Source organism: Saccopteryx leptura, chromosome 5, assembly GCF_036850995.1.
Source record: "Saccopteryx leptura isolate mSacLep1 chromosome 5, mSacLep1_pri_phased_curated, whole genome shotgun sequence".
In the NCBI taxonomy this organism is placed as follows: domain Eukaryota; kingdom Metazoa; phylum Chordata; class Mammalia; order Chiroptera; family Emballonuridae; genus Saccopteryx; species Saccopteryx leptura.
The window spans coordinates 74,426,996-74,451,138 of NC_089507.1; the positions used below are offsets into that span (position 1 = coordinate 74,426,996).

General features: G+C 37.1%; 1 protein-coding gene and 1 pseudogene across 2 annotated transcripts in view; one reads left to right on the plus strand and one right to left on the minus strand.

The window, feature by feature from the left end:
• LOC136406513 (cofilin-1-like) overlaps positions 1-11,714 on the minus strand; it is a 35,268-nt pseudogene extending 23,554 nt beyond the window's left edge.
• GRID2 (glutamate ionotropic receptor delta type subunit 2) overlaps positions 11,390-24,143 on the plus strand; it is a 1,621,553-nt gene continuing 1,608,799 nt past the window's right edge. The window contains exons 1-2 of one of the 2 annotated variants that reach the window (XM_066385691.1): positions 11,390-11,459; positions 12,317-12,440. In XM_066385691.1, the coding sequence (XP_066241788.1) occupies positions 12,353-12,440 (88 nt within the window). In that variant the 5' untranslated portion in view covers positions 11,390-11,459; positions 12,317-12,352. Of the gene's footprint in view, positions 11,460-11,972; positions 12,441-24,143 lie in introns of those variants that run through there. The other variant, XM_066385692.1, reaches the window with a different exon arrangement.

Genomic DNA, 24,143 nt, shown 5'->3' on the forward strand with positions numbered 1-24,143 from the left:
CTGTTACAATAGTGGTTAATAATTCAGTTGCATTTAAGTTTTGTTTGTTGAGATGGTTATTCTCATTGCAATAGTCTTCAAATCCTTTCAATGAGGGGGTCCCTGAACCACATACTTAAGATGAGCCCTATGGTGATGGAAGGTTTTCTCTATTTTGATTTATTTTTTTCATTCTTAAATTTATTTGGGTGACATTGTTTAATAAAGTTATATAGGTTTCAAATTTAACTCCCTTTACTCTTTAATACCTCTATCCCACCCATTTCCTTCTAGTAACCACTCTACTGATTACTGTGTCAGTGAGATTTTATTTGTTTGTCTTATTTGTACATTTTTGGTTTTCAGTTTTATCCCACATATTAGTGAAATCTTATGGTTCTTGACTTTTTCTACTTTACTTATTTCATTTAGTATGGTATTCTCAAGATCCATTCATGTTGTCACAAATGGTACTATTGCATCTTTTCTTATGGCTGAGCAGTATTCTATTTTATATGTAGACCATATCTTCTTTCTCCAAACATCTATCAAAGGACCCTCAGGTTTGTATTCATGTCTTAACCACCGTGTAATGAACATAGGGATAAGAGTACAAATATCTTTACAATTAAATGTTTTAAAGTTTTTTAGCTAGATACTCAGAAGAAGGGTTGGTGGGTCATATAATAACTCTATTCTTACTTTTTTGAGGAATTCTGCATAGCAAAGGAAACCATCAACAACAAAAGAATGCAACCTACTAAATAGAATAAGATATCTGCAAATGACACCTCCAGCAAAGAGTTATTATCCAAAATATATAAAGAACTCATATAACTCAAGAACAACAAAAAAACAAACAATCCAATTTAAAAATTAGCAGAGGGCCTGAACAGACACTTCTGCCAAGAACACATAGAAATGGCCAACAGATACATGAAAATATGTTCAACTTCACTAGCTGGGAAATGCAAATCAAAGCTACAATGAGATACCTCTTCATACATATGAGTGAAATGTGACCTCACATTATATTTTTTCTGTTTCACCCTCAGCTTCAGATTCATTTGCATGACTGTGTCAAATAGCATCTTTCTGCACACTCTTTCCTCTCTAATTATAGCGTCTATTGCTTATACTCAATGGTAGGCTCGTGGTGGGGTCAGCGAGTATGTTTTTGGCTATACTGGTGCAAGCTCAGTCTAATATGACACCTGTGTGCCTGAGTTTCAGAAAGGAGACATTCTTGTACTTCTCATCCCAATACCAGCCATACTGAGACATATATTTGTGCAAGGTCTTAAACAGGAGAGATACTTGTTGTCTCACCTTGGTCCCAGCAAATAGCACTACTCTGCTTTGTTTAGGCACTGGATCATGACCTATAAATGTTTCCTTGTTCTTTTCCCAGTGGTAGTTAATTTAAATTCCATCACTTCCCCAAGAGAAGTGATTCTTTCTTGGTTCCTGGTGTTGGGAAAGAGAGTTTACTAAACCTTCACCAGAAGCTGATGAGTTTGCTTCTACATAAGTACTGGATCTTTGCTTGGGTCCTGGTTATAAGACAGGAGAGCCCTGTCCCCTCCTTCAGCAGCTTAAATAATTTTCTTCCTAATGAGAAGAAACCCAGGGGAGTGGGCCATATTGAAATTGTTCCACCTCCATTATGCCTGTAGCAGTGAAAGGGCATTTCTATTGTCTTATTATGCTCTCATTCTTTCCCATCAGCACTCTATGCTGATCCATAGTCAAAGGCTTATGAGAGAGTGCAAATACCTCTTGTGTCTGATGCTTCCAGTTATTCTAAACTCTTAGGTTAACCCACATTCAACCTTTAGGAATTCATTAAAATTTTTTGCTGATTTTTTTCTTTTGTGCTACTCTGGCAACCAATGCATTCTCTGTGCTCTGCTAAAGTGAAAGAGTTTTGTGTCTTGTCTCCTGTTAGCGGTGCTTGCTGCTCTTTGGAACTTAGTTTATTTTATTGATTCACTTCAGTTCACTAATGGGTTCAAGGAAAGTTATATTTTTTATAGATCATCAGTATTTTCTTATTGTTAGGTTCAGAGCAACATTCTTCTTTGATTTATATATCCTTAGCTGAAATTGAAATCTACAAACATTTAAAAAAATGTTTATTGCTGAGTGATATATTTTCCTTCACCATAGAAGTTCAAATCAGATATAAGAAATTCTTATTACAGCACAAAACAAAATCTCTCCTAAGATATGATATAACAGCCTACTGATTTGCAATCTGGATAATATCAACATCCATAAAGAAAAGAGGGGGAAAATCCTGAAATTCTTTATTTTGGATAATAGAAAATGGATTGCAACAGTGTAACAAAAGAGGCTTATTCTGGTTATTTTTATAAAAAAGGGAACTGATGATTATATAAATTTGGGACAGTTTGGTTAACTTTTGTATATATTTTTTTATTGAATTTATTAGGATGACACTAGTTAACATAATTATACAGTTTTCAGGTGCCCAATTCTACAACATATCTCTGTACGTCATATTGTGTGTTCACCCCTGAAGTCGTCTTTGTTTTAAATACAGGTTAATAATTTGTTTCTTAGAAGACTATTATTATGTTAATGTGCACTAGTAGTCTCTACGACAAAAACATCTATCTAGCACTTTGCATTCTATGTGGCCACTACATCTTTCTTTTTTTATTTTCCAGAATAAAGTATTCTGTAGAACTCAAGTAGGGTGTGCTGATTCAGAAATTTACAACAGCATAGGGATTTAAAAGTTTTTAAATAGTATCTTATTTTCACAACTTTGGTTGTTGTGTCTAATTCTTCATGGTTCAACTGTATCTTGATGAAATTTTAAAAATGTGGCCTAACCTGTGGTGGCACAGTAGATAAAGCATCGACCTGGAATAGTGAGGTCAGTTCAAAACCCTGGGCTTGTCTAGTCAAGGTACGTACAAGAAATATACAAGTTGATGCTTCAAATCCCGCAACCTACAATTTCTCTCTCTCTCTCTGAAAATCAATAAATAAAATCTTTAAAAAACTATAAATATGATATATCTTAAAGAAATGTGACAGAGCAGCAAATTGTAAATGAAAGTATGAAGCAATTAAAATGTTGACAATATAATTTTATATTAGCAAAATTTAGATAAATTCTATCAGATCTAATATAAAATTTATAGTTTTATCTTCTGCATTCTCTTCAGTCATATAAACTATTGCGCAAATAAGTAAAATATTCACCCAGATATTAATATTTAGGCTTCTGAGGCTGAGATAACTTTTTATGGTGATCATCTAAAGAATGCTTATAAAACATCTTCCATCTTTTTTATACCAAACAGATAACTTCTGTATTGTAAATAATAGGAGTGATAAACAGGAGAAATAATCTTATAGTCAGACCACTTTGATACCTCAGTAATCTGTTTATTTTGAAATGACTCAAGGTGCTCTTGCCTTATGCTGCATGAGTAATATTTCACAATATTTAAATTTTTAAATTGCATTATTTCATTCATTTATTTATTATTATTAGTTAAGCACCAATTTGCAGAATGAGAAATAAAGATTTTAATCTATACTGATTATGGACCCAACCCACTAAGAAGTGTATATAGAACTTGATTAATATTTTGGACAGTCCTCTAAAGACACTATGTGTGTGTGTAAATGATTTTTTCCCTATTTAAAATCTCCCCATGATATCTGCTGTTATAATACAGTATCTCTTAAACTAAATTGCATAGTTTATTATCCCTAGCATATTGCATAAGCACATCTTGTATCTGAGTTAGTTATGTGCCTAGAGAAATATATTTCAAAAGAAACAGTTAATTTCAGAAATAAAATGTTGAATCACAGGGAGAAATTTAAATTCATTATAGTTGCCATCATACATTTCTTTTTGCTTTTGACCTATTTGTTACACAGTTGCCTTAAGTACTATGCCACACTAGAAGGGTCAATCATATAATTGATAGACAACTTTATATTCCATGGCCATGTACAATTCCTTAACTCTAGTTATGTAAAATATTTTTGAGAAAAAATTGAATAGTTAAATTAACATTTCTGAAACTTTAAATTTTATACTAAAAATTTGAATCACATAATAATGTCCCAGTGTTGTAATTACCTTTTATTTATTTATTTTAGAGAAGATAGAGAGAGAGGATAGAGTGAGGAGCAGGAAGCATCAACTCCCATATGTACCTTGACCAGACAAGCCCAGGGTTTCGAACCAACAACCTAAGCATTCCAGGTCGACGCTTTATTCACTGCACCACCACAGGCCTTTAATTACTTTTTAACATAAGATTGAGTGTATAATATTAAAGGCTGTTCTAGCAATTCTTAATTGCTAATTGATGAAATCAGAGTTGTAAATAAAGCAAATATTATAAGACTGTGATAAAAGGTAGTTACTATTTGTATGTGAAAATTTTAGAAGAAATACAACTTCAGAAAATAAAGTTACTTAAAATAAATCACTTAAAATATTGGTTTATTTAAATATAGCCAATTGATTATTATGGGTTAATAATACTCTGGTAAACTGTTAAATATTGAGACATTTAAAAAGTAAGCAGATTGAGTCTACATCAAGCATGGCTGCCATCTTGTGGGGACAGGATATAATGTAGTGAGGGGCCAATCTCAGTCAAGTACCCCTGTTGGATTATAGGTAATCATCTGACTTTAATTTACCAATTGCTTGATGTTTATTAATATTCTCCCTAAATTCCACATCAACACCCAGACAGAGGATATAAAAAGGTCACCCAAACAGAGCAGATAAAAAGGTCTGAATGAAAAGGGGTGTGTGTGTGTGTGTGTGTGTGTGTGTGTGTATAAACACACACACACACACACACACACACACATACATACATATACAAATATATATAAATTTTTGCTCCTAAAAGTTTAGTATCATGGTTAATGTATGAACATTGAAAAAGGTGTGAAATTTGAATTTTTCACTTGTGTTAACTTTAAAAATAAATGGGCTTGGTAAAGTACATTAAAAAAATCAATCTAGTTGCAGAATTTGGTTATAAATTATATGTAATTGAGTTAGAAGAAAACATAATATTGTTCTGATAGGGCACCTTTACAGATTTAGTAATAGCTCTGAAAAGGAGGAAGGGATTAAGAGTAATGTTGAAGGGAGAAATGAGGGAAGGAAGAAGAAAGGAAGGAAGATTTTCACTATTGTCACAAATAAAATTGTTTGACAGAGTAGAAAGTGGTAAGTCAGTGTAAAGTTGACCTAAAATTATTTATTTATTTATTTATTTATTTATTTATTTATTTATTTATTGTGAGAGAGACGAAGAGACAGACAGGGACAGATGAGAAGCATCAATTCTTTGTTGCAGCACCTTAGTTGTTATTGATTGCTTTCTCATATGTGCCTTGAAGGGTGGGTGAGTGATGGGAGCTTGGGGCTTCAGCTTAGTCAGTGACCCCTTGCTCTCGCCAGTGACCTTGGCCTCAAGTCAGCAACCTTGGGCTTCAAGCCAGAGACCTTTGGGCTCAAGACAGTGACCACTGAGTCATGTCTATGATCCCACCCTCAAGCTAGTGACCTTGGACTTTTAAGTTTTGATCCTGGGTCCTCTGTATCCCAGGGTGATGCTGTAGCCACGGCACCACCACCTGGTCAGTCTGAAAAAATATTTTAAAAGGACAGGTTATGCACCATGTGGATGCTATGTGAATATGTGATATAATGATTTTCTTGAAGCTATCTAAAAATCAAAAATATGTTTTCTAAGTTTTGGTCTTCTAACAAACAGTACAACTTCTGGGATTCAGTTTCTCATTCTGTTCTAGAAAACGGGGCATTGAATATGAGAGACCCTTAAGTCTTATTGAGCTTTTAACTTATTTCATCTGCTAAGTATAAAATGTACTCTTTTAGCCTCTCAATAAAAGAAAAAAGAACTTATGTTTTTTAATTTTGCAAATGAACATCTCAATTATAATGTTATAGCCATAATTTGTTACTGCCTACATTTATAGGTTGTTATTCATTGTCATGTTACAGTTTTCCTTTCATATTCATGTTCATGTTGTAATACACCTAGAATCTTTTGTGTGAATAACCATATTTATGAGACTAATACAATTACCGTAAATCTTAACTTTATCAATAGATTTTGGAAACTGGGACTTTAAGCAAAGAAATGACATATAAGGAAACCAATTTTACCACAGGCTACTTGATATAAAAAGGAATTTAGTTCTTATGGCATATTCCTGGTCACAAAATTATCACCAAGCTTCTAAATAAGACCCTATACACTCATATTAAACTTTGAAATAAATATGAACTATTAATACATTTAAGAAAGAATAATAAAAAACAAGTAAGATTATTATTATTATTATTTATTTATTTTTACAGAGACAGAGAGAGAGTCAGAGAGAGGGATAGATAGGGACAGACAGACAGGAACGGAGAGACATAAGAAACATCAGTCATCAGTTTTCCGTTGTGGCACTTTAGTTGTTCATTGATTGTTTTCTCATATGTGCCTTGACAGTGGGTCTTCAGCAGACTAAGTAACCCCTTACTCAAGCCAGAGACCTTGGGTCCAAGCTGGTGAGCTTTTTGCTCAAACCAGATGAGCCCGCGCTCACGTTGGCGACCTTGGGGTTTGGAACCGACACTCTATCCACTGCGCCACCATCTGGTCAGGCAAGATAATTATTTTCTAAATTGCTTATTCCACTTCAGGGTCAAGGTAGCCAGAGTCAATCCTGGCAGCCCAGTTACACCCACACTCACTCTGATTGGGGTAATTTAGATATGTCATTTCACCTAATGTGCATGTCTTTGAGATGTGGGAGGAAATCAGAATACCTGGACAAAACCCACGTTGAAGTGAACAGAATGTGCAAATTCATAGAGACAGTGGCCACACCTGGGAATCAATTTTCTTTTCTCATCAACTGTTATAATTAAATGAGATTGCACAAAAATACATTATTTGAGGACATGCTATATAGCAAATTAAAAGTAATGTTTTAAATGCATTAGGTTTCATTTTTTTCCCTATTTTCTTTTCAAAGCTCTCTTTTCTCCTTAATTTTCACGTAGGTCATCTCATAAATTAACAGATTTTTCTACTACAACAAAATAAATCTTTTGGGTATTAAATACTGAAGAATTCTTTAAAATTAACTAATGTGAGTTAACTTACTTCTTTTATAACATTCAGTGAGCATCTGATTTTTAAAGTTTAAACATTGTTATTTTTAGTTTTTTTAAAGTAAAAGTGAAAGAAATATATGTCCCAAGGATTTCTATTATGATCTTTCTTTATACACAGTACACTGTACATGATTAAAGGAGTATGCCTGCTCATGCCCTCTCAGCACAGAGATGTATTATAGAATTGGACACCTAAAAACTGTATAATTATGTTAACCAGTGTCACACCAATAAATTCAATTTAAAAATCTAAATTAATATTTCTCTCAAATTTTGTTTTTCTGTAAAATTGATCATTATATTTTAAAGCTTCTCAGATAATCTGCTATTTTTTCAAATTATTGATGTTGATATCATAACTAAATGCCTGAATGAAGTGATAGTCTTCACACAGAAAGAATAAATTTATGAATCATGGTTCATTTACAATTTAAAAAATCATTCAATTAAAAACTTTAATGAACGAAGGCTGTTTTCCCCCCAAAATATGTTAGAATGTCACAAAGTTCTCAATTTTAGTGCAGCAAGCCAGATGTACCAATCATTTCCCTATGATAATGCTTGAATTAAAGCTAAGCAACATTAAATAGACTAATAGATAGCCTTTATAAAGAGCCTATATGAAAGTACAAACAATGAATTTATTTTTTAACCTCTGGAATATAATATCTAACTTACACATTAAAAATCTGTGTATTGGCCCTCGCCAGTTGGCTCAGTGGTAGAGCGTCGGCCTGGCGTGCGGGAGTTCCGGGTTCGATTCCCAGCCAGGGCACACAAGAGAAGCACCCATCTGCTTTTCCACCCCTCCTCCTCTCCTTCCTCTCTGTCTCTCTCTTCCCCTCCCGCAGCCAAGGCTCCATTGGAGCAAAATTGGCCTGGGCACTGAGGATGGCTTTGTGGCCTCTGCCTCAGGCACTAGAATGGCTCTGGTTGCAACAGAGCGGCACCCCAGATGAGCGGAGCATCGCCCCCTGGTGGGCATGCTGGGTGGATCCCAGTCGGGCGCATGCGGTAGTCTGTCTGACTGCCTCCCACTTCCAACTTCAGAAAAAAAAAAAAAAATCTGTGTACTGCCTGACCAGGCAGTGGCACAGTGGATAGACCATTGGCATGGGATGCAGAGGACCCGGATTCAAAACCCCAAGCTCAGCAACTTGAGCATGGACTCATCTGGCTTGAGCATGGGGGTAGCTGGTTTGAGTGTAAGATAATAAACATGACCCCATGGTCGCTGGCTTGAACCCAAAGGTCACTGGCTTGAAGCCCAGGGTCACTGGCTTGAGCAAGGGGTCACTGGGTTGACTGGAGCCACTCTCACCCCCATCAAGTCACATATGAGAAAGCAATGAATGAACTAAGGTGCTACAACTATGAGTTGATGCTTCTAATCTCTCTCCCTTCCTGTCTGTCTGTCCCTGACTATCCCTCCCTCCCTTTCTCTCTTGCAAAAAAAAGGTAAGTAACTAAATTTATATCACAATATGTAATTTTATAAAATAGTGGCAAATACAGTTACACATAATTTAAAAATGCGTTGAAACTTATATCCCATATAAAAACTATTAATTAGGACTCATTGGATATAGAAATTATTTGATCAATGAAATGATAGATTTTTTTTTTATTTTTTTTTTTTTTGAGAGCAGCAGGGAGAGAGAGAGACAGGAACATCAAGCTGCTCCTCTATGTGCCCTGACCAGGGAAATCCAACAGGCAGCCTCCACACTCTGGGATGATGCTCCAGAGCTATCTGGCTAGAGCTTGGTTTTTATTGATTTTTAGAGAGAAAGAGAGACAAAGGGAGAGAGAGGAGATGGGGAAGGGAGGGATTTGTTGTTCCAGTCAGTCACGCATTCCTTGGTTGCTTCCCACGTGCCCTGACCAGGGATCAAACCCGCAGCCTTGTTGTTTCAGGATGATGCTCTTAACTGACTGAACTTACTGGCCAGGGCCTGATTTGTACTCTTCAATTGCAAATCAATAAACCACTGTTTTACTGTAATTTTGCATTAACTTTCCTGTATTACTTTTGGAAAGCTGTATCTCATGGTTCATGATGCCTTAATGGTATAGTGTGATGTGTCACTCAGATTAATTTAAACAGTTGAGCATTTTAACAGTGGTTCTGAACTATAGCTTCCCATTAGAGTCATGTCAAACATATTGGCGGTGCTCCAAACCCCAGCGATTTTGATTAAATTAGCCTGAAATGATCTTTTTGAAAGTTTCTCAGGTTATTCCAAAGTAAAGCTACCTTTGAGAACCACTAAATGGGAGGAGTTGCCATTAATGACAATGTTTTGCTCATAATACACTAGAACAGATTTCCAAGAGAGTAGATATTCTGAATTGATTATATTTAGCTAGCTCCAGGAATGAGACTTATTGAGCCATGACTGGGTCAGCTAATATTTTAAATTTGTTCCTAGTTCTCTGATTTTAAGATATTATGGTGTTCTTTCCATGTTAATAGTTATTTCATAATTTTTTCTTGATAGAGCACATAGTGACTCATCAATTTTTAAAATGTGCTTGTGAATAATATAATAGAAGCAAGCTAAGGGGAGGTACATCATGCTTTCAAAGATTCATTATATGTAACAAAATAGAATACATGAAATTGCAACAGAACTCTTCGAAAAATAAAATGACTTCAACAACAACATGAATGGAATCAATATTGAGTCCATGTGTACTAATGACAAAAATAATAAAGAAATAATCAAAATTGAGAGATATTACTCAGTGATGTCTTCTTGGAAGCATTGGTTTATAACAAATTTAGAAAGAAGTGATGGATTTCAAGTCAACATTGAAATTCAAGTTAACAAATGGGCTCTGTGCAAATGCTACAGTGAATAAAATGTGAATAAACTATCGTTCTCACTGTCAAGGCATTGATGATCTAATTCAGAAGTAGGCCTATCTCAGTCCAATACAAAGGGAGAATATGCTATGATACCACAGTAGAGGGTGAGTTTATGTCATATTACAAAATTGTGTTCAGCTTCATGGGGAAAAGGAATTTGAACTAAGCCTTGAAGTGGTGGAGGAGAGTCATTGGGAGGATAAATAATTGCTTTCCAACACAACTATTAACATAAGTAATAATATGTCAGCACAGCATTTTCTGGAATGCTCAAGGAAATAATGTACAAGATGAACAGAAGAAGCGTTTCACAGAGATGAGAACACACAATTGTGTTTGGAGAAATAATGGCTCAATTCACTAGACTAGATAGAAAGAAGGGCTCAAATGAAAGAGTAAAAAGATAAGAGGTTTGCCAAATTTGGGGGCAAGGGAGGCCTCTGTCAAGTTATTTGAGGAGTTTGACATCCATACATACATTCCAAGTAGCAAGATAACTGAAATAGTATTAGGCCCCTTAATACCTGGCCTCAACTAGTCACTTGGTTGTGCTAACAGTCTGAAATAAGGCCAGACTTGCTAGAAGTTAACCATTAGAAGAAAGGAAGTCACAATCCTTGGTATTTTAAGGAACAAACTTGCAGAAAACTGTTTCGTTCCAGGGTTGGGAGGCTGCCTTTAGTACTTTCTCAGCTCTTTCCATGGAGAAAAAAAACCATCTTCCCATTCTTCATTTATATATGTAATCTGTCATCAAGCTACTCATTGTAATATTTTGATCAAATGTTCCCATGAAGCATGTATTTCTGTTTTAATTATTATATATTTTTAATTTCAAGATCTTCTTTATCTGTTCTCTAGCCTGAATTCCTGAAAAATACACTGGAGACGGGGGGGGGGGGGAATCACTGTATAAAAGGTAATTAGCACGTCCTCTTCTTTTTATAACTTTATAATTGAAATCTCATTAAAAGCTTTTTAGGTCTCATCTTCCTTAGTGGCCAGGTGTCCCTAATTTGTTTTTAAACCAACATGACTAATTCCAGGCAAAGACTAGAAAAAGTCTGATACCTGTTAGAAAATAGCCAATTGCAAGGTTAAATAAGTGGGGTGACTTTTTAGGTCGCCTTTAACCTTGTTTTTCTGTCTTTCACTTTTTTTTTTTTTTTTTTTTTTTTTTTAAGGCTTCAACGTCTTTTCTCTTAGAGTCCTGCCTTTTTCTCAATCCCGGTTGAAGATTCCAAGGGAAATGAGAGCACTATTTTGTTTCTCCCTTGTATTGCAGATAGGGGGAGGAGGTGGTTATTAGAGAGAAGCTCTTCCTCTCTCGGTTTCCCCCTCTCTCCGCCTGACAGCACCGCTCTCTCGCGGGCTCGCTCGTTCTCCTAGGTAATCCATTTCTAGGCAACGTGGGGCTAGTGCTGAAGCTGCCAAGCTCGCTCTGTCCTCTGTTCCTGCATCCCGCCAGGCGAAGCTCTCCAAAAGCATCCTGCAGCCCGCGGCGGCTTCCCTCCGCCTGGCCGGCCCCGCTGCTCGCGCCCGGCTCAACTCCCCCGCCAACCGCGCCGGAGCGAACCGGCTTCCCGGGCCGCCTCGCCGAGCTCCGCTCCCCGCCTCGCGCAGAAAAGGGATTTTTCTCTGCATTACTATCTGCATTACCTTGAAGTTCACTTTTTCTACCCCTTTTGGAGAGGGCTTTCCCCCTCCCTGCTGGAACCTGGCTGCTCCTCTTGGAGTCTCCTAATCTTTTCTTTCCACTTAGATTTTATTTTGGCAGCAAAGACAAGTGATTCTCTGCGGGCCGTTAGGTGGTGGCGGGGGTGCTTTTTTGGCGGCGGAGGGGGAGGGGAACATCCGGCGTGAGGGAGGAGGTGGGTCTGTTGGAAGTTGCGGCGGAGCTGGGACCCGAGACCCGCGGCCCCGGCGCAGGGATGGGGATGGTCTGAGCTCCAGCCTCTTCCCCTGCCCGAGTGCAGCCGAGACTGGATACATTTTTAAAAAGCCAAACTGCAAACAACTCGGGCGATGCCAAAATTTCCTTCCAAGTGACACGGCTTTGCGAAGGAGGATTCCTCAGGCTGGTTTCTTTCTCTTATTCGTGCTGCCTCCCTCAGCCACGATTAAAGGCTTTGCTCCGGCAGTAGGAATTTAGGGGGGGAAAGAAAAACCTGTGCTAAACTCTATTGTGACCTTACACTCTTTGGACTGTTTTTTTTGTTTTTTTTTTTTCCTTTTAATTTTGAAAGAAAATCCACTCTGAAAGAAAATCAACATAGGAAGAAATGGAAGTTTTCCCCTTGTTCTTGGTTTTGTCTGTATGGTGGTCTCGAACCTGGGACTCGGCGAATGCGGATTCGATCATTCACATCGGTAAGTACGGGCAGGTGCTGCCCGTGGGTACTTTTCACCGTATTGGTTCGCAGACGTCTCCCCTTGGCGTGCCCCTCTCCGCCCTCCGTGTGGCTGTTGGCGGAGGCTGCGGTTCGCTGCCCCTTCCCAGTACCCTTCCCTTCCACTTGTTCAGTTTCTGGCAGGATGTGGGTGCCGTGCGAACCTTGACTTGCGCTGTTGTTTGGCGGTGCATCGTGGAGTGTGGGCTACATGCGTGGGGGTCTCGAGTTTACCTCGGGTTGCTTTTTTGTCGGGAGTGAGGGTGTTCTAAGTGTGTGGGGAAAGGAAGTTTAATGGACTCAACCTTCCATATCCTTTCCCGGATGTACATTTGTTCCATTTTTAAAGATTATCTTTGAGGGAATAGAGGAGGTGTCACCTGCGAGGCGAAAAGAACTGGGGTGGGAGATGGGGGAAAGCTCCCTTCTGATCGAACAGGTGGTTTTGCAACGTGAGCCGCTGCGTTGGCCGCAGCGTTGTGCGGTGGTGACGGGCGGCTGGATGCGCCCCCAGCCTCCTTCTCCTCTTCCCCTCTTCTCGTCCTCTTGGCTTTGCGGTCCTCGCGCAGAGTCGCTGCGACGGCGGCGGGAGGAGCTGGCGGCGGTCTAGCGGGGCCTGGGATCCGCGCGCCTCGCTGCCTCGCAGGCTCGCACGCGTCGCCCGGGCCTGGCGCGGCGGCGAGGCTGCCCCGGGGCGCTCGGGCAGCACGGGGAGCCGACGCGCGCAGGCCGTTCTCGTTGGCCGCCTCGCCTACACCTGCCTCACGGACACCTGCCTCGCCTGTCGTCAACTCTCAGTTGCGGCTCAGGGCCGGGAGGGGAGGCGCTCGGGCTACGGCGGGGCGGCCAGCCTCCAGGAAGGACGGCAGGGCCGGCCGGGAGATGCTCTTGGCCCCACCTATTGGCAACCGGACGGGCCGGGACTGGCCGGGGACGGGCGGGGGCGGGCAAGGGCTGCGCGTCATTATCATGCACAGCGCTCGCGGCTCCAGGCTCCAACTCTTCTCACTTGCTAATCCGTGAAAGCTGAGGGAAGATGAGCTCGTGCAGCCTTTTCTGCGTTAATGCGATTTTCTTTTCGGATATTCGCATCCGCGGGACAGCGAGGTTCATTTACTGGGCTGAAGAGAGGCCCCTCTTGGGGATTTTTTCTGGGCACAAGACTTTTATCTGTCCTCACGGCGTGATGTTCTGCAAATTCAGTAGACAGCTGGGTCGCAGCATCTCCCCTTTCTGTTCCCCTCCCCCGTGCAACACAGAGCCCCCCCCCCTTCTCCTGCAAGCGTAACATGCTGCAGGTGGAGGTTGTGCCTGCCCGTGCCGAGGGTCTTCTATCTTGTGCGTGCCCTTAGCGGCCAGCCCCTTAGCTCCAGGGGCTCTCTCTCTTGGTCTCAGGGGCTGTCTCTGTAAACATGTCTGCCATTCTCTGTCATTTATATCAATAGAACCATATGTCTCTGTGCGAGGGGTAATGAGGTCAGGATTAAGAAAACCTTGCACTTATGCATTAAGTAAATTAAGCACTAGATAGGTTGCCTGCTACATCACGTTTCGCCTGGGGACTAACAGTGCCAGTAGGTTCTGAACTTTTCAGGTTGAAATAATGGTCTTATGGAGGCGTTCAGTAATGCTGATAGAGTTTAGAAATGATCTGTGCTCCTCTTAAAGAAATAACATGCATTTATGTCCAGTGTAAATGACTGAAGCAGGAATGTAGATGTGTATTATAATTGTATTTATTCACTCATTTTATCATTAGGGGTTTCTGCCTTATGCTCTGTCACTCAGGAGGGAAGGCTTGTGGGTAAATGCTTATTTCATTGCTTATTCTGTGGTCTACGCAATAAATACATTATTTGCAAACACCTACAGCTCTTGCTCTTCTTTACCAGATGAATACTATTTTGCAATGCAGTCTGGGCATTTGTTTCAAAATAGAACACAACTATTGTATTTTTTCCTTTGCATTCTGTTGTCTGTCAGTGTGACATGGCTTACTTATTTATAACCAAGACCAAAAAAAAAAAATTCTTTAGGAAGCTGGTTTTATGCATGAAGTGTGTATGTTCTACGAAAAGAAATCATTACTTCTCAATTAATTTGACTTGAATGCAATTAGTACATTAGACAAGAGGATGAGCTTCTTTTATAGACTACCTAATAATGCCATGAAACTAGCAAATTGATGATTGTTTCAAATGCTCAGAATATCATTTAAAATATAGTGAAAAATGTTATCTCCTGATTTAAAAAAGAAGAAATGTCCAAGACTAATTTGTGTGCACTTCAGAGGCTAAAATTCTGTCCTACCTTCATGCCCATCCCAGACAGATTATAGTAAATTCAAAACTGAATGTGTATATTAAAATTTTAAAGAACCAGTTACTATTCATTGGATAAGTTTACTTGCTTGGTTGAATAGGAAAAGAGAATTACTTATCTTTAAGAAGTAATTGCCTTTATTTAATATTTAATGTGAGAAATGTGCTTATGGTAAATATATTATTTCAGGACTAAGGGAGGGTGATGAAAGGAGGGAAAGGGAATGTCTCAACTGTAGAGATGTAAGGAGACATACAGAAATGAAAGGTTTTCACAGCCTCATGTGATGTGTTCAAGAAGAAAGTAGCTGCAATATGTAGTTTAGTCAAGCTGGAAAGATAAAAAGACTGCTATAATAGGTCCTTTTTTTAAAAAAAATTTCTTTATACTGTGTATTTATTGAACACTTTTTATATATACTTCAGTGTGGGGATACAGATTTAGTGTACGACATTGCCCCGATCTTAGTGAGTTTGATCTTTTAGCTTTATTAAAAATTTAATTTAATTTGCATTGGTTAATAACATTATATAGATTTCAGGCATACAGTTCTGTAATACATCATCTGTACTGTGTGTTTACTATCCCAAGTCAAGTCTCCTTCCATCACCATTAAATTTCCTTTATCTACCCTTTTCCTTCTGGTAATCATCATACTCTTGTCTGTCTATAAGAGTTTTTTTAAAATTTGTTTGTTTGTTTGTTTTTTGCTTAACCCCATTACCTTTTTTTACTCAGTCCTCCAACTCCCCTCCTCTCTGACAGCTGTCAGTCTGTTCTCCATATCTGAGTCTTTCTATTTTGTTTATTTTGTTCATTAGTTTCTACATATAAGTGAAATCATACTGTACTTGTCTTTCTCTGACTGCTTATTTCACTTAGCGTAATATCCTCTAGGTCCATCCATGCTATCGCAAAAGGTAAGATGTCCTATCTTCCTACAGACAAGTAGTATTCCATTGCAATAGTTTTTTAAAATATTGAATCCTTTTGGCATTGAACCAAAATATATGTATAAAAACTTTTTCCATTCTTCTTTCTTTCTCTTTGTTTTTTACTGTTCATACAGATAGTTTAATAAAGTTAATTATATATTTTAAACCCTAATATGTTTTATTAACACATTATTAGTTCACTACAATAAAGAGATATATTCTAATGGTTAAACTAATGATTTAAATGGAAATGTATTTATTTCAGACAAAAATGCATAATATTGTAATTACTTTGTGTTTCTGTAAAGTCATATTTTAAACATATTCGCTATTTACATCCATTTGTTTAATATTCATGCATACATACACAGCATTTAGAAATAAATTACCTCCATTGTGATCTTTGCCCCCTCCCAAAGAAAGGTCTTTTGATATATAAAAACTATGTAAGTTTGAATTATGCTTCTACTTTAAGCCTGTGCATTGATTGAGTAATTTCATCAGACCCACATTACTTGATTGCTTAGAAGTTTCCTAATGATCTCTATGCTGTAGGAAGAACCAAAAATTCGTGAGTAGAATGGCAATGATACTGTGTTTTATGAGGCTATTCAGAAGTCGCTCTGATTTATGTAGCTAGAAAGCTCCAAAGTCTTTGAGATTAGCTACGCTGAGTGCTATTTTCTTCATACATCAGTCGTCCCACACTCTTGACTCCCTTAACACAACAGGAGTTTAGAGCACTGCTTTAATTAAGCAGGGATTAGGTGGCATTTCCAGTCAACTGCACAGTTTGTATTTTGCTTCATATCTAATATGGAGGATCTCATGTTTTAGCAGTTTGTGTATGCTCATTTCTTTATCTGGTTCCTGTGCTCACAGAACTCATTCAAATGAGCTATATCCTCAGTTATGTATCTCTACAAGGAAACACTGAAACTGAGTACTTATTCATATATTACAAAAATCACTGATATGTTTTTGTTATCAGTCATGGTAAAATATGCCAGCAGAGAATGAAAACCTAGCATTTATTCATGTTTTTTTTTTCATAAGCCATTGATACTTTATTCTCCAAATCATAACCATTAACTAGGACATTTGAAAAGCCTAAAATAATTCAGAGTATTTTCATCATGAGAAAGTTCAAATTAAAGTACAGTAGCTGTACTTTAAATATGTAGCTGAATAAAATTAAAATACATAGCTAAATAAAATCGATCATTGCATTAAAAACAAAAATAGTTGGTAGATATAAAGCATCATTTTTTATTTTGTTTGTATTAAGGGCTATTTTATCAAATACAGAATATAAAAGCATTTCCAGAAGATGTGCTGTGTCTTCTACCAAAATGTTTCTTTTTCAGTGCTTTACATGATTTGCATTGTTTAATGATAGCTCTCAAGAGTCATTAAGGACTCTTCTCACTGTATAAGGTATCTCAATGATTTAGGTTACCCTTTTATTATTTATAGTAGTTTATGGCTCCCTAAATTATGGGTAACATGTAGTATAAACTTAGAAAGTATTAAGAAGTAACTTCTGAATTCAAAATAAGGATAAACTTTACATTTATTCTGTTTCATTAATACAGCTATTTGAGTACAATTCAGATGTGCATTAAGTCAGACAACGTTATTAATCAATGATATCAACTATGACATGACTAATAAGTCATTACAGTAAGGACCTTTGCTTTCTACTCCAAATGTAAATCCAGTAAATACCGTCTATAAATTTTATTGAAATATGAATTAAAATCAAGGTGATTAACTTTCAATTTACCCATCAATAGAAATCATTTGAGATTGTTAAGAGTAATGGAAGAGGCATTAGATTTGATTCTAATCCCTAAGGTTAAGTTTATCATGCTATAATTTTATCGTGAAGGACTATTGTAATTTTAGAACCATACATTTTCATGCAAAATTCTTTTACTTGCATATATTCTTTTAGTGTTAAGAGGTAAAGTATTTGGCATTACTATTGGATCTTCACTGTATTTCAGATTATAGACAGCTTATTCATGAGTAGCAGTACTTAGATTTTACTACAAATATAATATTTACTAGAAAATATACTTATGGCCTACAAGATAGCTTTGCCATTAGGTGTCACTACTTTCTGGGCTGTTCCTTTGTTGTCCTTCTTGAAATTCACATAAAATCTATTCTTTTAAATTAACAACAAAAAAAGAAAGAAAGAAAGAAAAAGCCATATAAAGAGGTTTGTGATGCTGTAAGATATGGATAGTTTTTATTTTTAAACCTTTAGTGGAAATATCATACCCTGTCTCTTATTCTTGTAAGAATTTAATTTTAGAACATATCAACACCCTCTATGCTGTAGATAGATTAGCTTGCTAGACCCAGTGATGTAAATTTTTACAAATTTAAAACATTATAGAAATATATTCTTAAAGTAATACTTGTTCTCTGTGGAATAATCTGACACCAAGCAGTATGTAAAAATATGTTACAGTGCTGGTGTAAACATACATTAGTGAATGAGTTAAGCAATTTCTTAACTTCTGTGGTTTTCTTACCCATGGAATATTTGGAGTTCTGAACTGATCGATGTTTTTAATATGAAAACACATATACAAAGCTATGAATAAAGACAAATATATGTAAAAATAGTGTCATTTATTGAATTTTGTGAATGTTCATATATATTTTCAGATAATATTGGCCTGATAAATATTGTTTCATGTATTGTGTCAGGTTCCAGAAACACCACCACTATTGCCACCATCACCACCAATACTGGGTTTGTATAGTAATATAAAACTAGGGTCCGTTAGCACTTGTTAATTGTCCTGTTTTTAAAAATTTTTTTAAGGATGCAAAATTTTTCTTCTAGTGCATCCCATTTGAAGATTAATGGAGGATGAAACTTAGTCAACTTTATTCTGATAAATTAGTTATTTTTAACTTATTGTCTTGACATGGTATCTAGTGTCCCACTCAATCTAACACCCTGTACACCCCCCATGCCTCAAACAAAGTCTCTTTCTACCCCTATTTCCCCCACTGTCCCTCCTCCCCATACCTCTACCCCCCTTTCCTTTTGGCTCTTGCTACCCTGTTGTCTGTATATATATGTTATGCATATATGATTCTGACTAATCCCTTCACCTTTGATCCCGTTCCCTCTTCCTCCTTCCCTCTGATAGCTGTCCTCAGCAAAAATCACATAATTGGAGAATGTAATAGTTGGTTAAATGAGGGAACAGTTTAGTTGTATTGTGATAACCCTGCCCTGTACCAATATTAATTAATAAGCCGTTGGAATACCGTATTGCTAAAAGTTCAGAACAAGAACAGTTGATTAGAGAACTATCTAAAGGATAAGTAAAAAGACTAAAATAATTCTGGGATTCATACTTAAGAGGACATCTGGGGATTCAGGTAATTTAAATTGGTAAATTTTAATGTTTGAATGTGGATACAAATTTCAGATGAATGTGAAAAGGGGGATGTATAGTAGAACAGTGAGAAACATTCTGCATCAGAAGATTGAAGGTTTGAGGCTAAGGGCTAAGTACCTGCTTTATAGTAATTAGAGCAACATTGGGAAGTTATTTTCTCTAGTTCTCATTTTTATTAACTTTTTTTTTTTAAGTTAAGTGAGAGGTGGGGAGGCAGAGAGATAGACTCCCGGCATGAGCCTGACTGGGATCCACATATCAAGTCCCCTACAAGGGGATGCTCTGCTCATCTGGGGCTGCTGCTCTGCTGAACTGGGAACTGAGCTATTTCAGCCCTGAGGCGAGGCCATGGAGCCATCCAAAGTGCCTAGGGCCAACTTGCTTGAACCCTGAGGGGAAAAGAGAGAGAGACAGAGAGAGAGAAGGGGAGGAGGGGAGGAGTGAAGAAACAGATGGTTGCTTTTCCTGTGTGCTCTGATTGAGAATCAAACCTAGGACTTCCACATGGCAAGCCAATGTTCTACCACTGAACCAACTGGCCAGGGCCTATTAACCTTAAAATACAATTTAGATTAATGACTAAGCTCTAAAATTATATAAACTATAATGAAAACAAATTCTTATATTTGAGGAATTTGTAGAAGGGATACAATGAGGTGTGGTTCATGTAACTGCACTTAATAGCTAGGTTTAGAGTGCATTAAAACATGAAGATATTAGGGCAAGTAAATTGAGAATAAAACCTTAATCACTCAAATGAAGGATCCTTTAAAATGAAGATTTTTGGGGGTATGAACAAGAATTATGCATAATATATTTGTTCAACAATTCTAGATATCTCTAGTAGTAGATTGAGAGAGGTAGATTTTTTTTTTCAGATTTTGTCTCTTTTCTAGCATTAACATAATACTATTGTAGTGCTACTCTTACGGCACACTAAAATACTAGCACTTGTGAAGTCTGGCTGAAGAAATGAGTAGTCTGATGTTCAAACCATCTAGGACTCCTGCAAATAACTTTTGGAATTTACAAACTGGATGCACACCAGGAATATTAGCATAGCTTTGGTATCACTAGAGTGTAAAGGAAAAACAGTCAATATTTTGTCAATGTTCTTCACAGATTCCTTCTTCAGGTATTTTTTTTTCCTCCTTGCTGTTGTTTTCCTCACGTTGTCAATGAGAAGCTGAGGCAGAGTGGACCTACTGGAAGCTTTCTTGAGTGAGTAGAGGGAAGCTCAGAGGCAAGCACAAGAAGCTAAGCACCAAAAAGCCTGCCTGTGTGTGCTGAAAAAATTCTAAATCACTTTGTAGTCGAGGTCCTTATTAACAAATACTTTATTCATGAAAACGATCAAGTAATTAATTACAGTATTATAATACTTATACTTTTTTTCACTCCCTAATAATTCAAAGAACTATTTAAAAAATAGTCTTATTGCATTGTTCTGAGTGCAAAAAGGTGTTTGCTTCATTATTAAAATCATTATGTTTCTAGAAGTTAATATTCCTGAAACTACAGGGTAAGGTAGTCATTACTAACGATATGTAGTATGTGTGTTAAGTAGAAGTATGTTCTTCTATTCAACAGACATTGATTTTGAATCTCTTCTCAATAAAGTACTGTTTTTAGGCCTTGGAATTGTTGAAAGAGTATCTTCTCTTTTTTAATTTAAGGAGCTGATATTCTCATGGGGCAGGCAAAAGATGAATAAGGAAATACATGCTATAATGTCAAGTAGTGATAAATAATACTATGAAGAGAAATACAGGAATGGCAGGTGAATGAAGTTGCTATTTTGAATAGGGTGGTCTGGTGAGACTCTCTGACGAGATGATCTTTGGAGTAGAGACTTGATTCAAAGAAAGGAAGTAGGTCATAAGGACATCTGATGAATAAGGATTTCAGGCAGAAGGTATAGTGAAGGCATGGCCCTCAGACAAGACACTAAGGAATCTACTTGATTTGTTTAAGGAACACGTTTAAAGAACACCTTGAAAGTTAATGTGACTATAGTTCAGTGAGCAAAGCAGGCAGTGGAAGGAAATAAGATCTGAGAGGCAGCTAGGGAAGATCTTGTAGACACTCATAGGTCATGTTAAGGTATTTAGATCTTCTGGGTATGTAGGAAACACAACGGAGTGTTCAGATCAAATGTGTGACATGAAATTGTATTTCAGAAAGGTAACCTTTGCTTGGGCAGACTGGGTATAGTGTAAATTCTGTATGAATTTTAGTTTGACAGTAGTGAATTGTACTAGGTTGTAGCTGAACTAGATGGGTTGTTTTCAGATGTTAGATATATTTTGAAGGTAGAAGAAACAAGATTTTTCTGATTGATGATTCAGCTGGGAGAAATCCAGAGGAAGTAAAGAGGGTTTCAAGGTATTTTACTTGATCCAAGAGGGTGAAATGTGTTACTATTAACTAAAACTGGGAACATAAGCAATGGGCAAATTTTAGATAGACATCAAAGTTTTCATTTATTAAATTCAATATTTTCATTACACATCAAATTTGAGAGTTTAAATTGGCATTTGATTGTATGAGTCTGAAATTCAGGGATTCAAGCTGTGCGTTCAGAATTTATCATTGTAGAAACGGTATTTAAAGCGATGAGTGGGGGGCAGCTTACTTAGGAAATAACTGTGGAGAGAAGAGCTGCAGGACTGTGCCATGGGGCATTCCAAACCACAGAGGGCAGAGAGAGGGAGAGGATCCAGGGAAAGAGCGATGGGGCGTTCCAAACCACAGAGGGCAAGAGAGGGAGAGGATCCAGGGAAAGAGCGAGATGTGTGGCCTGCGTGTTAGAAAGAAACCAGGGGCCGAGGTGTTCTGGAAGCCAAGTGAGGAAAGTATAAAGAAGAAGCGAATGAGACATCCTGTCAAATTCTGTGAATGAAAACTGAGGCTTGTCTACAGCCTCTGGACATTTTGAGGACGAAGATCACTTTGATCAAAGTAATTTCCTGGGATTGAAGTGACAAAATACTGATTGGGAGGATTCAAAATACAATGGGACTTGAGGAACTCTGTTAATTTTGTTATAAGGGAGAACATGGGTGTGGTGAGATGGGAATATGAGGTAAAGGAAGGATTTTGTTGTTAAAGGTAAGTGTTGAGAAATATATAATAGTTTTTAAAAAGTTGAATTATAAGAAATTTCGCAGACAAAGGATTTAAAATAAAATTTTCCTTTTTATTTAAATGGATTTGATTCTTCTTTGTTCTCTCAGTGTTCTATTAAAAACCCATAAATTATATGTATTACATTGATTTTGCAGCTAAAATAAAATTTGTATTAAAATAAGAATGCCAGTAGTTATTGCATTATATTTTCATTTTTATTTACTTGTGTGTGTGTGTGTGTGTGATTTCCAATGTTTTCTCCTCTATGAAAACATTTTGTCTTATGGAAACACTGTAATGTGAATGTTACATAGTTGTTTCTGGTTGGTTACATTTATGAATCAATGTGTAAACATGGACTACATGAGCAGTGAAGGGACAGGAGTCCTGTGGTTTGGGCATAACAATGACTGATATAAACAGCAAGCTGTATTTTGGCCGGAGCATAGGAACATAATTGATAAGCTACATATTATCAAAAGATATTTTAAACTTACTATTTTGTAACTCCTGGGTGGTGAAATGTAATAATTTGAAGGAAATGCTAAACCAGTTTAAATCCAAGTTTAAATTAAAACAGGCATCTGAAATTAGTGAAGTGCTTAGTTTACTTAACCTTGACACCATTAAAGTCACACATTACACTGGCAGCACATTTTAGACTGGCTTAGTATCTTAAAAACCAAAGAACAGGTAATCACTAGGAGCTAAAGTGGGACAGAAAGGTCAGTTCTATTGTTCTGTTTCCTGTGGTTTAAGGTGAATTAAAATCTAGAAGACGGATTCTTTCTTTTGATAAATTCCACAATCTGGCAACAAACTGTGTTAGTGGTTTAGTGGCAGCTGCTGTCTTACTCTTCAGTGTTGGATTTCTTCCTTGCTTATTCTGTGAATGGCGATAACAGGAAACTAGTGAATTTTATTTTTAGAAATACCAACAACTCTTAGCATAACCCAAATGAGACATGGCTTTTATGAAAATCATTATAAATTTCTTCTTAATAAAATTATTAAAAAACTTTTAACACCTCATTAGTTTGGGCTCATGCATAGATTTAGAGGGATTACTCTTCTGCTCCCTGTTGCTATAGCCAAGTTGGATTTTGGACATTTTTGATAATTCATTATTTTCAAGCTAAGGAATCATGATCTATATTCTTACATTCATTTGCAGAAAATACACTTTTAAGGTTACATGAAAACCATGACATGTGACTTTTTTATTGAGCACCTACATAGTTGAATAAAAAAGTACTCATGCTCTGGCCGGATAGCTTGACTGGTTGGAGCAGCAGCCTGAAGCACAGAGGTTGCCAGTTTGATACCCGGTTAGGCCACATACCAGAACATATCGATATTCCTCTCTCTCTCTCTCTCTCTCTCTCTCTCTCTCTCTTTTTCTCTCCCCTCCTTTCTGGCTAAAATCAACAAATAAATTTAAAAAACCCAGTACATGCATAATATATGTTTTCCATTCTTTAAGTGTTTTTAGTTATATCTGCCTTCTGACTTAATGTTATAATATCAGGAAGCTGAAGATTGATCATTTCAGGACTCACATTTGAAAAACTGTGATCTACTACAACAAAGGACATTGTGGTAATCCAAAAAAATGCCATCTTTATGATGCTGTAGAGATTTCATAAAGCAAACATATATTTTAGAAAAAATGTAAATGGGATACTGGAAAGACTTTATTAAAGTTTTCATTCATAGTAGAAGTCTCTATACTCAGCTTTCTGATCATTAGTCATCTTGTAACTATAGGGTACAAAAACAATACAATCATGCCATAGTCAGGGCTAAGGGAAAGTCTTTACCATTTGCCTCATATATTTTTTTTCCTATAGAAGCCAGTAGTTATTC